Source organism: Myotis myotis, unplaced genomic scaffold, assembly GCF_014108235.1.
Source record: "Myotis myotis isolate mMyoMyo1 unplaced genomic scaffold, mMyoMyo1.p scaffold_m19_p_2, whole genome shotgun sequence".
Taxonomy (NCBI): domain Eukaryota; kingdom Metazoa; phylum Chordata; class Mammalia; order Chiroptera; family Vespertilionidae; genus Myotis; species Myotis myotis.
In genome coordinates this window covers 216,255,907-216,270,633 of record NW_023416324.1, presented here as the reverse complement: position 1 = coordinate 216,270,633, position 14,727 = coordinate 216,255,907, and the positions used below count along the sequence as shown (strand labels likewise).

Here is a 14,727-nt window from a genome sequence, read left to right as displayed (position 1 = left end):
CCCACCAAGGTCCTAGTGTGTCTCAATCCAGTGCTGATGCGGAGAGCGGCGCGCATCCCAGGATCGCGTTCCCGGGTTCCCAGCAAGGGCGCCTGGAGCGGCCCGAGGGACGTCCTCAGGCTATGGGGTGGGAGACACACATAAGGCGCAATGACATGCCTGTCACCTACATACATCCTTCTACTTCTTATTCCACTGACGTCGAAAACGCCTGTTCTCGTTGTAACTCTTTTCAGTACACCACGAAGGCAGAGCAGAATGTTCATCCAGAATGAACACGTAGGTGGAAGCCGTGTTCCTGCAAGAAATACAAACTTCACCGAGCAATCAGCAGGTGGCGCTGTTCTACACCTGAGTATCTGAGTTGACCTGAGCACACATGCTAACAGTCTCACCTGAAATGCTCTAATTGAAATTAGTCCCCAGCAAATACAACAAAGGACATAAGTGAAAATTAATTTAATGCTTGGCTAAAGCTTAATTACAGATATCATTATCAAACAATAGTCCTTAATTTCTAAAAAGTTCCTTTTTTGAAAATCACAGAATCAGAAAGCATAAACTTTAAAACAAGTCCCCTGGGTATTTACACCGCATATAAACATTACAGAAGACCATGGATATTCAGTTGCCTGGGTGTATGGCGAGTCAGCAAGGCATATTATTTATTGCATATATAACTCACATATGTGGGATTTAAAAGGACAGACACCAAATTCAAGTGCATGTACTTGTAAGCTGTCAGGGAATAAAGTCATGAGCCAGGATAGTCAGCCCAAAACCATGCAGTTAGGTTGTGGGTCTATTATTTTTAAAAATTAAACTTCCACATTCTTTTGTAAGCCCTACGTTACATGTTGAGTTCCATGAAGCCCAAGTTCGACACAGTGCTGATGCGGGAGGAAGCCCACACCGACCTCAGCTGAGGCAGCACAGCCAGCCACCATGCTGGTCCCCGACAGGGAGGACGCTGAGCCACTCGCCAGCCCTTGGTTGCAGCAGTGATTTCCCAAGACTATCTGCTGACTAATTTCCTGCTGTTAAAGGCTTACTCTGTAGAAAACCACAAATTTCCAGTGTGAAAGTGACTCCATGGTGGTATAAATATATATATTCGTTAATTACACAATTTACACTGCACACATTGTTTACAGAGAACAATTAACTAAGAGGGTTCATTGGAATAACCATATAAAATACTTCTGTAAACAAAGTATGACAGGCAATAAGGAAAACATTCATACAACTTCCTAGAAATAATCTGAACTCCTTTCATTCTGAAGAAATCGCATTGAAGGACACAGCACTGGAGATTAATAATGTTCTTTGTATTAAAACAAGAATCACTATTTCACAGTGTAAGAAACTTTACATATATACAGAATCTATACATGAGGAATGGTGCCAAAGCCAGTGGGCTGTCCGGTCTCAGGCCGCCTTTCCTTCCACCACGGACTTGAACTCCTTCACATTGTGCTCGCCTGCGACGGCCACGGCGTGATCCAGCGCGTGGACGCTCGCCAGGAGCTTGACGATCTGTTTTATGTTTTCCCTAAAAGAGAAAAAAGGTCGTGGCGGCCCATTAATCAGTACAAAGGCCTAAAGGAAACATTTGTTAACTTTATGACCTTTTTTTAGGTTTTATAATCAGTTTTTCCAAGCATACATTTTTAAAAGAAATAAGCACGCTACAGCATATTTAAATTACCCATTTTCAAAAACAAAAACACCCTAAAATTTCCTTTAGATCAGGAATTTTCATTACTACCCAGAATGAAAAAGAAGCAATCTATTTCCCACCTGCCCAGGGCCCTGCCCCCGCTCCTCGGGCGCGCTCTCAGGACACCCCGGACACGGGCCATTTGTCCACTCATCATGGCCCATCGAGACCCAGCACGATCCCCAGGCTCCGGAACCCACTGGTGCCTTAGCAACCTGGCTGGGAGCCATTCTGCCTTCTCGTGAAGCATCTCAGTTTAGCAAACGCAGAAACACCCAGTGATGGCGAACAGTCCCTGCCCCGCCCAGAGCTGACTCAGCAGGTGGGCGGGCCTGAGACCCTGCATTTCTAACTCAGCTCCCAAGTGACGCGGGTGCCACTGGTCGGGAACTGCACTCTGAGATGGACTCTCTTAACACTTAGTCTGAACCACTCTGAGTGGGTCACACAATGTGACACTGTTGGTGTCTCTTCTTTACAAAATTGTAGTACCTTTTAGCAAAGGATTAAAATTTGTGAAACTGCAACTGACGTGGAGCCCATTTTATGTCTACTGTACACGGCAGGTGCAGAAAGCCGTTTTCTGTGCAAAAGTCCACACTGTTGATATTTCACTCCAAACAAAACACTGTTAAGAAGTGGACAGAACCCAACCAGCTGGCCCAATGGTTGAGCGTCGACTGATGAACCAGGAGGTCACGGTTCGATTCCCGGTCAGGGTGCATGCCCGGGTTTTGGGCTTGATCCCCAGTTGGGGGTGTGCAGGAGGCAGCCAATCAGTGATTCTCTCTCATCACTGATGTTTCTATCGCTCTCTCCCTCTCCCTTCCTCTCTGAAAAAAAAAGTGGATAAAATTCACCTAAGAAAATATAATATTAGTGCTACTAACCACCAACACACAAAATGAAATTAAGATATAAAGCAAAATTACCTGCCAAAGAATTTTAACATGAAAATCTTTACTACCTACTGTGCCTTTAAAAAAAAGAAAAAAATGATTTTTATTGATTTTAGAGAGAGGAAGGAAGAGGGAGAGAAACATTGATTGGCTGCCTCCTGCATGCCCTCTAACTGGGGATTGAGCCCAAAACCTGGGACAACACTGAACCAGCTGAGCCACACCTACTCTGCTTTTAATTTTATCATAAAATATAGCAAAATTTCTTTTGGAAAATAAGGTTTTTTTTTACATGGAAGAGGAATGAGAAAAAAATAGGTTTTGTGATAGGGGTATGATTAATGGTATGACCTAAATATATATTTTTAAAAAGTCTTTCAAATTATACTAGTTATTATTATTTACTCTTTATGCTAGGTATTTATCCCAAAAGCACATGAACATCCAAAACAATGTCCACAAAAAGAAGTCACGATTTATGTATCCCTTTCTTGCAACCTTTGATAAAAATGATGTGTAAGCTGCTCCCCAAAACTCTCGAGGGATGACCTTCAGTCTAATGTTAGGAGTATAGAAGCCTTTTCTTAATGCCTTCATAAAAGATCCTATTGAAAAAGATTAGGTAAAACCACAGAAACAGAAAATAATATATACTTTTGGAATGTTTACCAAGACCAAGTCAATGTACAGTTTAAAGTAAAATATAAGCATGTCTTTACGTAAGCCATTTTCTAATACTAAATCTAACAATTAAGTAAAGACTAGGTCACCGTTTCATTAAATAATCACAACTAATTACCTTGCATTTCTTTTTTCCACATCAGAGCATCCGATGCTGTTTCTATAAATCGTATCTGCTAAGTGCACGAGGTACCGACAGAAGTTTTCTAACTGAGAAATGGTTCTTTCTCCTTTCAGATTCGTGAACCATTGCTTGGGGAAACAACTGATCACCTATGGAGAAGATGCAAAATAAAGAGAAGACACAGAAGCGTCTACAGTCTGAGTCTAGATAATGAACCAGAAGACCTGCTACTGGGCTTTGTGTAACTAATAACTTTGAAGGGAAATTCTTTCAATCTACAGTAACTATATCATTTTCCTTAATGTACCTGAATTTTTACTTCAACACGTAGGTCAGGTACTCGAAGCGAAAGACAAATCATTTGTCCAATATTTCAGCACATTGGGGACCTAACATTGATAACCAAAGGCTTTATTTACTCTCTCCAGCCTCCCAGCAGCCTTGACGACCGGGATTCTCCTTGACCAGCCGCTTTTGATTAGAAACAAGTGTAGTATAAACACACCACAGGGAGGGCCCCCGAGGGGCACCGAGCGCAGAGCCTGCCCCAGGTGGGGCGGACACGCGGCAGCTCACACCCCGGCGAGGGAGGCCGAGTCCCGCCGGGGAGGGGACAGCGCTCCCCGGATCAGGCGCCTGTGTAGACAGGAGGCCCGAGCCCCACAGAGAACCAGGGACGCTTGGAGAGAGGATGATCCCAGGGCTGGGGCTGAGCAAGTCCCAGATGGGCCCGAGCATCAGTGCTCCCCCCAAAATGAGAGGACTTGGCACAGGTCACAGAAGTCCGCTCGGAGGGACGGCCACGGACGACATCTGGGATAACTGTTGCCAATGTCACAGAACCTGAATCTCACGGGAGAGGATGCGACACACCCGAACTGAGGGACAGTCTACAGAAGAACTGGTCTATCATCTTAGAAAACGTCACGGTGAGGAAGGCCACGAAGAGACCGAAGAACCTTCCAGATGAAAGGAGCTGGGAGAGACGTGACGATCAAAGCAAGAGGTGGCCGGGGCTCTCTGGCCCATCATCACTATCACTGATAACGGCCCAGGTGAGAGGGTTTCAGCGTCAGGTGACACTGGCACACAAGCTGCTCCTGGTGCTGAGGTAACACTTAGCCACGGAGAGCAGCCATGTTTACAGGCAGCAGACAGAGCACCCGAGGGCGGGCACCTCAGGCAGACTGACATTGTCCGGGAAAAACTACATCCGCAAATCTGCTTTAATTCTGTGATTGTTTCAAAAATATTTTTTAAAAGATCAAATTAGGGAACTCCCATATAAAGTAGGAAACAAAACAATATTAAAAAAATCATTTCTTAAGTTAGAAAATGAACTATTTCTTTAGTAACATTCAAAATAGCATTCATTCAACTGTTAAAAAATTACCCTGAAATTGAAACTTTTATTAATAGCTGCAAAAATACTGATATTCATAGATGGGCAGATAGAAATACACAAATACAATACAAATTTTATGCAAAAAATGCTGTGGTAGGTTGTTTGAAACTACCTGGGTCAACCTCACACTAAGTCCAAAAAGCAAAGGAGTTTTCGTAAAATCTCAAATTTCTCTTCAAACAAAGAAAACAATTCATGTTAACATATGTGCCTTGAAAACAATAATATGTGTCATTTAACTCACATTTTGGGCTTTTTTTATGCTGTCATCTCCATATTCTGAATTCTGAAAAGCCATGAGAATATATCTATTTAATAAGCCATCTATTGATAACTCCTGTAGAGTTTTATTGGAGAAAATGCCATACCATTGAAGAAAATTCCCTAAGAGCTATAGAGAGAGAGAGAAAAAAAAATAGTGAGGGCAATGTCAAGCAATTAAATTAGGTACAAAATACATTAATTACTACTAAAATAAAACACCGTTAGAATATGGTGAACCCGTCTTGCAAGAGCACTAGTAAGTACGTTTAAAGGGCCCAAAGACTTCCTAGAGCAGTGATGGCCAACCTTTTGAGCTCAGCGCCTCCTGCTCAGCCCATGTGATCTGCCAGCCGTCGTCAAGGCCAGTCCACCGCCCGCCGGGTCTGGTTCCCGTATTTCTCACTCAGTGAATCAGAACACTATCCAACAGCCGGTGGGGCAGAAGCCGGTGTCATTCTCCAGCTCTCCCTCCAGGTGGGTTTGACCCCAGCTCCCTCTGCGCCTCCCTGAGCGGGGCCCCCAGCCCCCGTCCTACCACTCCCGTGAGGGGAGCCGGGCTCAGCCTCACAGCAGGGCTCCCGCAGGGCCCTCATGGTGTGGGTGATGGATGGTCCTGGGATGGTGCACGGCTAGGGCCACTCTAGATGCGAACGAAAGGAGAGTTCACCCTCCCCCGAGGCCGGAGGGCATCGGGACTCATTCTTTCACGGGCCCCCCTGAGAAAAGCTGCTGCGGAGCCAGCCTGGCCAGCGGGTTCCCTCACTCCCACCGGAGACCAGGCCGCACTGTCGGTCAGCAGGAATGGTCACGGCCTTGAGGACCCAACAGGATGATCTCCGTGAGGAGCGGTCCAGAGCTTGGCTCACAGTTGGATACACAGCCCATACTCATTTCCATTTTCATTATTACTACCCTTCCTGCTTCCACCCAGTATCTCCAGAATTGTGTTCATGTCACTTCTTGCTAGAGAAACCCTTCTATGACCCCCACACATGGTCAATTACTTTCCACAAAGATGAAAAGCAATTTAACGAAGACCAGTCTTTTCACAACAGTGCTACCACAAATGAACTTCAAACCAGGCCTCACACTCTATATAAAATATGTAAATGTGAAACCTAAAGCTAGGGAACTTCTAGAAGTTCCACAGAGAAAAACACGATGGCCTTGCGTTAGGCAAATACTTCCTGGAACACTGAAAGCACAAACCATAACAGGAAAAAGCAATAAATTGGACTTTCGTCAAAATTAAGAATTTCTGCACATTTAACACTGTTAAGAGAATGAAGACAGTCCTGGCTGGTGTGCTCAGTGATTAGAACATCAGGTTTGATTCCCATTCAAGGGCATGTACCTGGGTTGCAGTTTAATTCTCCCACCCAGTCTGGGCATGTTCGGGAGGCAACCAATCGATGATTCTCTCTCTCTCTCTCTCTCCTTCTCTTCCCCACTTCCCTGCCACTTTATGTAAAAGCAATGGAAAAACGTCTTAAGGCAGCGGTTCTCAACCTGTGAGTCGCGACCCCTTTGGCGGTCGAACCACCCTTTCACAGAGGTTGCCTAAGACCATCCTGCATATCAGATATTTACATTATGGTTCATAACAATAGCAACATGACAGTTAAGAAGTGGCAATGAAAATAATTTTATGGTTGGGTCACAACATGAGAAACTGTATTTAAAGGGCCAGAAGGGCCCTGGCTGGTGTGGCTCAATAGATAGAGTGCTGGCCTGTGGACTGAAGTGTTCCGGGTTCGATTCCTGGTCAGGGCCCAGGCCCAGGCTGTGGGCTCGATCCCCAGTGGGGGTCGTGCAGGAAACAGCCGATCCATGGTTCTCTCTCATCATTGATGTTCCTATCTCTCTCCCTCTCCCTCCCTCTCTGAAATCGATAAAAATATATTTAAAAATAAAAAAAGAAAGGGCCAGAAGGTTGAGAACCACTGTTTTAAGGTGAGGATTAAAAAAAAAAAAAAAAACCAAAAAAAAAAACCACCCATAAAAACAAAACAACAAAATAAAACAACAAAAAAAGAAAATGAAGACAAGCCAGACTGCAGAAAAAAGAAAAACCCTTTGCAAATTGTTTATTCGATAAAGGACTTACTAGTATATCTAGAATATAGAACTCAAAGCACAATAAGAAAACCCAATTTTAAAAAACGGGCAAAAGATTTGAACAGATACCTCACCAAACTACACACCCAGGTGGCGAATGCGCACCTGAAAATGTTCAGCACCACCAGTCATTAGGGAGCTGCCAATGAAAACCGGACAAGATGCACTGTCCCCCCAATAGGAGGACCTCAAACACAGCCAACCAAACCACTGGCAGAGCAAGTGCGTACGTGGTGAGAGTGAGGAAGAATGGAGTGACTGGACCGCTAACAGTGTTGGTTTGCCCGGGTAACTCACCCAAATGAAATGAAAACTTATTCCCAGGAAAACCTGTGTGTGAACACTTATGGCATCTTTATTCTAATTAGCACAAATTGAAAACTGTCCAAATACCCCTCAACTGAGGAGTGGATAGAAAAACAAAGAAACTGGCGTATCCACTAAACAAAGGGCTACTATTTAGCAATAAGAAGCAATAAGCTACTGATAACATATGACACTGAAAAACCTCAGATCCATGTTAAGTCAATGGAGCCAGACTCAAAAGGCTACTAACTACGTAATTCCATTCATATGACATTCTTGCCAAGACAAACAAACAAAAAACCCCATCTATATATAAAAGCCTAAGTGACCATTTGACCGTTAGCTATGATGCGCACTGACCACTGTGGGGCAGACGCTCAACGACGCACAGGCATGGAAACATGGAACAGACTGATGAATCTCAGAGGGAAGGGGAGAGGGTGGGAAGAGATGAACCAAAGATTTTATATGCATACCAGATGCCTGGTGCATGGATTCGTGCACTGGTGGAGTCCCTTGGCCTGGCCTTTGGGGATCAGGCCGAAACCAGCAGTCTGACATCCCCCGAGGGGTCCCGGATTGTGAAGGCGCAGGCCAGGCCGAGGGATCCCACTGGTGCATGAATCCATGCACTGGGCCTCTAGTAGGACCATAAAAAGGAGTAGCCAGGGTGTAAGGTGGGCTTGATCACAAAGGGGCATGGGGAATTTTGGGGGACGATGGAAGTGTTATATGTCTTGATTTGGGTAGTAAGCATATGACTGAATTCATTCATCAAAACCAACAGGACTATACACTAAGGAGTAAGTGTTACTGTGTGCAGACCAGTTTCCCAGGATTGGTGCTCCTGCCTCATCCTCCCTCTCTTGAGCCACCCTGATTTCTCAGTTCTTCCAGTGAACCCTCCCCTCCCCTCCGCTCCCCTCGGGGCCACTCGCGCTGATGCCTCTGGTCTAATAACCTGCATCTGGCTTCCTCAGGGTGAAAGGGGTCTCTGTGACTCCCAGGCAGGGTCTCCATGCACTGGTCACGTGCTGCACCCTGCTGGACCCGCTCCCACACCCGAGATGCCTGGCTCCCCCGTTGGCTCTGCGGGTGACCAACTGCAGGAAGGCTCCACTTCCACTTACTGGGCGCCTTTTCCCCACACTCAGAGCCGGGCACTACTTTCTGAATAAACTGTGGTGAGCAAGGCACGCTCCTGACTAGCTTGCATCTCACTTCATTTTCTCCTATGGAAACATTAAACCTGAATAAACTTTTGGAAGAAAATCATCTTGCAAAGTGGAGACTTTGTGTATGTACACAGATCTAAGCCTATGGAGTTAATCGAATATAAAAATAACTTTCAAGATACAAAAGCCAAGCAAATCTGACGTCTTCTGGACGCCACACAGATACATACCTTAACCGAAGACCAAAACTGCCGTTGGAAAAACAAGTAAGGCCCCGAGCTTCTATTTTCTAAGACACTGAAAGAGAAACACACCAGGTTCAAGCGTTTTATGCGGACGGCACCAAGACTCCTGGAGAGAGCTCCCACAAGTAAAATGAGCAAGCTAAGGACTAAGTGACTAATCATTTTAAGAAGCGATGGGAATGTATTCTGGACACTGAGGGAGAACAAAGCATCACCCGTTTTATTCCAGTTAAGGGACAATGTCCCTCTGAGCTCGTCTCCTCGGCGACAGGCTCCCGCCACAGAGGTCAAGCGCGTCTTTTAAGCGACCGCTCGTCTTTCCAAGTCCCAGAAGCCTCCTCTGGAAGGTAACGGAGCCTGTCGCCACCCTTAGCGCTCTCAGGAGCTCCGTGTGACTTACTTTTTGGGATATAAGGGCATGAATACATCATCATCTAAAGTTCTCCTCATTCTCAGCAACAGCGCTTTCAGATACACCTGCAGAGTGAAACAGATCACACGCTGTAGCAGGGGCTGTGGTGGAGCTAAGCAGCCGTGTTCCAACCAGAGAATAAGTACCAGTGGTGAGTGGACTCTCTTCTCCGTCCCCTTTCCTCACTGCAAGCCCCGAGGTCTCCAGAATCCACTCTCCTATCAGTCCCGCCTCAGCAACAACAGGCAGCAAAGCCACACAGAGCCCTTCAAGCTCTCCACCTGCGTGCAGACTTAAGACCAGGCCCGTGATCCGGTTCTGCTCGGAATGACATCACTGAAAACTTAACGACGACAAGAGCACCTTTTCCATGTCTAAATGGCATAAAAATGCCCGACGAGGGACAGCAGCAATCTGAAGTTTGGAAACTAGTCATACAACAATACCTAGTGTTTACACGCTATTTAAACTTTTTAGCACGTAAATAATCAATCAGTACCTATTCTAGTAGTTTACATTGTTCTTTCCCCAACAATACAGCTCTTACAGGGATATTTGATTAGTCCCACGGGGAGTTAGGATGGGGTGGTAAGAAGGTGAAAACAGTAAAACGAAGGGGGTGTCTGGACTCATTACAGCACCTTCCGTGGCAGGGACTTTGAACTGAGAACTATAATCTAAATGGTGTGAATGTGAGGCTTTATAAAGGACCAGATGGCCAAGTGGGAGAATCCACTTTCTCGGTGACTTAGAACATAACCCCTCATTCTCTCCACTCCAGCTCATTTTCAAAAGGAGAGGAAACAAACAAAAAAACCCTCTCAAATTACCTGTGTGTTTTTGTTTTCTGCATTCGCTACTGAAGGATATCCATTTACTAATTTTAACGTGATTCCAACCATTCTTGAAGTCTGTGTTGTAGAAAAGGGGTCCCACATGTTTTCAGCTATCACTAGAAGGAAAGGGAGAAGGTGCTGAGCCGCAAATGTCAACCGCAGCCGACTGAAACCTGACGCCGAGCAGCCCTCAGCTCACACACACGGCTTTTCTCCTTCTCTAGAGCATCAGCCTATGTCCACTGTCATAAGCCTTCGGGAGGCCGAGGGCTAGGAACAGTGGAGGGACAGATTCCTCCATCGTCTGCTAATCAGTGAAAATCAATTCGGGGGAAGATTTCAATATCCTAAGAGATACTGTCCCAGCACCAAGAATTTCTAACTAAAAAAGCTGAAACTTATTTTTAATACTTTAAATCAGTTCTTGCATCAATTATTTCTAATCTCGCGAGAAACGGATGAAAAGTCATGAAATTGCTATCCAGAAAAAGGCATATGCCCCCAAAGGTATGTTTTGTTTCAGGCAGTCTTTAAAGGATTCTCAAGCTTGTCAACAGATCCATTACTGTCCCAACTCCAGGCCCCTCCAAGATGGTCTTCCAGGCCCAGGGAGAGACAGTGTCTCCCCTGAGCTGACTCTGGCCCAGGGGAACTCTCCTTTATAACGGACCGTCCGTGAGGAACACTCTGAACCGGAGAAGCCCTACCTGTGAGTTTAGGAAGGATCACCTTCTCCACAATGGTGGGCAGCAGCGCGATGTCCACGTCCTCTCTCTCCTGCTCTCGCTCTTCACAACCATAAAACAGCAGCGATTCAAACCACAGCATATTCTCAAAGTCCCGACACTTGGCCTACAGAGGTGAACAAGGCCACCCAGACACATTAAACGGGTGGCTGCAGCTGCTTCGAGCCATTAGAAGAGTAAGACTGGACTTAACCTTCAGCCACAAACAAGTGTGAGCTGGACAGAGTACGGGAAACATCCGCTTTCAGACAGCGCGCCTCAGGCGGTAAGGAGGAGGCCCTGGAAGAAGGGTATTGGATGAGGGCAAGGACTTGCTGAGCTCAGGAGACAGAAACTGGGGTTCAGGGAGGCGGAGACTCTGGGAGCTGTGGGGCAGAAGAGCAGCTCCTCTTGGAGAACTCCAGATGCACACAGGTCCTCAGGAGCCTTGGCCGTGTACCGTGTAGTGACACACACGTGCACATCACACAGGGCCTCACGGGCCTGTGCTGTGCACTAACGTACACACGCATGGGCGACACCCCATAGGTCTGGCGAAGAGCAACAGGGGCTGTGAGCTGGATCGTTCTAGAGCTCACAGTTTTTTTTTGTTTCCAGAGTTTCAACCTCAATCCCTTTTCACTACAGTTTAAACCAGGGGTCCTCAAACTTTTAAACAGGGGCCAGTTCACTGTCCCTCAGACCGTTGGAGGGCCGGATTACAGTTTAAAAAAAAACTATGAACAGCCGAGGCCGGTTTGGCTCAGTGGATGGAGCGTCGGCCTGCGGACTGGGGGGTCCCGGGTTCGATTCCGGTCGGGGGTGTGTGCCTGGGTTGCAGGCACATCCCCAGTAGGGGGTGTGCGGGAGGCAGCTGATCGGTGTTTCTCTCTCGTCGATGTTTCTAACTCTCTATCTCTCTCCCTTCCTCTCTGTAAAATATCAATAAAATATATTTTAAAAAAATAAAATAAAAAAAAAAATAAAATAAAATAAAACTATGAACAAATTCCTATGCACACTGCAGATATCTTATTTTGAAGTAAAAAACAAAACGGGAACAAATACAATATTTGTATTTGCATGTGGCCCGTGGGCCGTAGTTTGAGGACCCCAGGTTTAAACGTTCAACCCAACCAATCACATTCGTGCCCATTCATATGTTGGTAACTTCCAAAATCCTATCATAAACGCAACCGCTAGACATCTGTAGTCAGGGCTAGTCCCCGCTCTCAGGTCTGAGGCCAGCAGGCCCACTGATTCCGCCTCCCGGCCTATCACCTTGCTCATCAGTTCAGGCCCGCATTCCACACCTGCCTCGCTGCGCTGCCCCGTGAGGCTCTAAGCTCAGGCTCCAAGGACCAATTCTTCCTGCCCAGGCCTGTTCCCATTCCAGGGTCACACGTGTGACTGAGTGGCTGGGAAAGGCCCCGCACACAAACTGGGAAGCAGCAGAGCGCTCTCGAGTGGAGCGTAAGGAGAAGGTCCTCGATGCAGGCCAGCTGCAGTCGGCGCCAACCACAGCCCTGCGCGCTCTCCCGAGGAAGGTTTAGCTCAAGCGTTCATCTCTAGCTTTGAGATGAGCATTCCCAGGCCCCGTGGACGTGGATTTCAGGCAGTGACGGAGCCACCCACCTCAAGAGGAGTCCAGGTGAGAAGCTGCAGCCGGATGAGGGGGTTGAACAACTTGGGCAAACAAAGGCCAATGTAAGCATCCTTGTAGGACGTGTAGTATCTCGAACGCCAGGCTTCAAACTGGGATTTAATACAGTCGATGGAGCAGAAGCTCTCCAGGACATCTTCAAACACCTTGCTGGACTCCTTGGAAATGCGATCTGAAAACAACACCCCCCCCAGAGAACATGGTTCAGTATGGAACAGAGAAAGCACCGTCAACGGTGTTCTTTGTAGCCTGGCTCATTAACAAAGCAACACCTGCTCATTACCACCGGGGGAAGGAGGCACAGGAAGTTTCGGTTTCGTCCACAGCGCAGGCGCTTTCTTGTGCACGGCTGCGGCCTGTGCCATTTGCCATTACACGCTTTAGTTCAGCATCGCCTGTCCCTCAGCAATTCAGTGCAAACTTCAGTTACCATGGTGCCCGCGCTGATAGCCCCATAAAGCACCTACTATGCTGCTAGCTCTGCAGTCCACAGATCACTGTCAAAACACATGTGCATCCGAATCAGTGACCAACCGTGCGACTTCTGTCCAAGTCAGCTGGTGGCGGCGATGAAGTCAGACCAGAATGAGTGCCAGAGCTTAGGGTCTGTTGGGGAAGGCCATACGATGCCCCAGATGAACTGGGAAAGGGCGGTCTTTACCATGGAGAGATCTCATGTGACAGCCTCCTTCTCAAAATCCATCTCACCGTGCTAATAGTGGGACTATGTGACATTTGTCATCTGCTATTATGCGATAACAGCATTTGTATGAAGTATTCTTACCAAGAAAGTAATAATAACTTCAATCTAATCAAGGGCTCAGACCTAAATTCCAGTTTACAAGAAATACAGTGAATAGAGGAACAAGCTAATACCATGAGCAAACAGACAAATCTAGAATGTCGGACATTTTGCAGGACAAGTGGCCTGCTCTTTTCAAAGTGCACGTCTTAGACAAGCAGGTGGATAACAGGAGTGTGCGTATGCATGTCACGGACGGGTGATATTAATTCCAGAAAAAAAGCGCTAACAACCAAATGCCGGGCAGGAACGGCATGTGGACCCTGGTTTGGAAACCACAGAATGACTCACAAAAAAGGAATCAAAATTTTGTGGGGACTGCTGATGAGGAAAACAGATGATGTTAAGAAGTGTTAGTTCCTTCCTAGGTGCGAAATGGCATTGTGATAAGGTAAAAAATACACTTGTTTCTAGGAGACACACACAAGCTTTTAGGAGTGTCAGGATGTCTGTGGGTTAACTCTCAAATGGTCCAGCAAACACCATCTATAGACAGTCCGTCCGTCTATGAAGAGCCAGAGCAAGCCTGGCAGCAGAGTAACGACGGTGGGGGCTGGGGGACAGGTGCGTGGTAAACGCTGGGCATCCTGTTCACTACGGAAAAGTTCCGAGAGGGCTGCAGCGACTTCACTCCACATCGCGCCCACGGGGAGGAAGGGCTTCTACTCGGGGACCCTCTGGAAATGCCTGGCGCAGACTAACCTTCCTCTTGGTGGGAATGGCTCAGGGCTCCCAGGTCGGGAGTCGCCCCGGGCTGCGCGCTCCACCGCCAGGCGTACCTTCCAGAAGACAGGCGGCCTTGGACCTGACCACTGTGGGTCACTTAAAATCCTACGCTTCCCATGTTTAGCAACACCTGCTGTGCAAGTTCCCATGACCCACGACAAGGTCACGGCTGTTCTGAGAGCTCACCATGACGCTCACAGTGAAGATGGGCCCAGTTGGCACAATCGGCTCTAATGCGGCCACAGACCTTCACACCAGCACCTCCAGGTAAAAGCCACAGCCCAGCAGGACCCCAGCTGACCGCAAATCTCATTTCCAAACCAATGGCTGACCTTTCTCCAGGTTGAAGTTGGTGATGTCTGTGGATGTCTCCTCGTCGTCACTGGAAAGGCCTTCCAGGTGATCTGCCATTTTCCCCGTTTGCTCTCTGGCTTGTCGACGCCGAGTCCTAAACAACAAACACCGAGTTCCAGACCAGACCAGAGGCCGTCCCTGCCCGAGCAGCCAGCAGCCGGCGCCGAGTTACCTCCGGGCCTCGCGCTCTGCAATCCGCCGTTTGGCGTGCTCCTGATACAGGGCCCGATCTCGCCCAAAGGAATCGAGATTTGGTGCCATCAGAGCCTTAT

General features: G+C 47.2%; 1 protein-coding gene across 4 annotated transcripts in view; it reads right to left on the bottom strand.

The window, feature by feature from the left end:
* Window positions 1-444: 444 nt before the first annotated feature.
* PAXBP1 (PAX3 and PAX7 binding protein 1) overlaps window positions 445-14,727 on the bottom strand; it is a 32,449-nt gene continuing 18,166 nt past the window's right edge. The window contains exons 9-18 of one of the 4 annotated variants that reach the window (XM_036348205.1): window positions 14,628-14,727; window positions 14,434-14,549; window positions 12,546-12,745; window positions 10,893-11,037; window positions 10,180-10,301; window positions 9,338-9,414; window positions 8,923-8,989; window positions 5,074-5,220; window positions 3,419-3,573; window positions 445-1,552 (exon numbers count right to left, since the gene is read on the bottom strand). In XM_036348205.1, the coding sequence (XP_036204098.1) occupies window positions 1,429-1,552; window positions 3,419-3,573; window positions 5,074-5,220; window positions 8,923-8,989; window positions 9,338-9,414; window positions 10,180-10,301; window positions 10,893-11,037; window positions 12,546-12,745; window positions 14,434-14,549; window positions 14,628-14,727 (1,253 nt within the window). In that variant the 3' untranslated portion in view covers window positions 445-1,428. The other 3 variants (XM_036348206.1, XM_036348207.1, XM_036348208.1) reach the window with 3 other exon arrangements.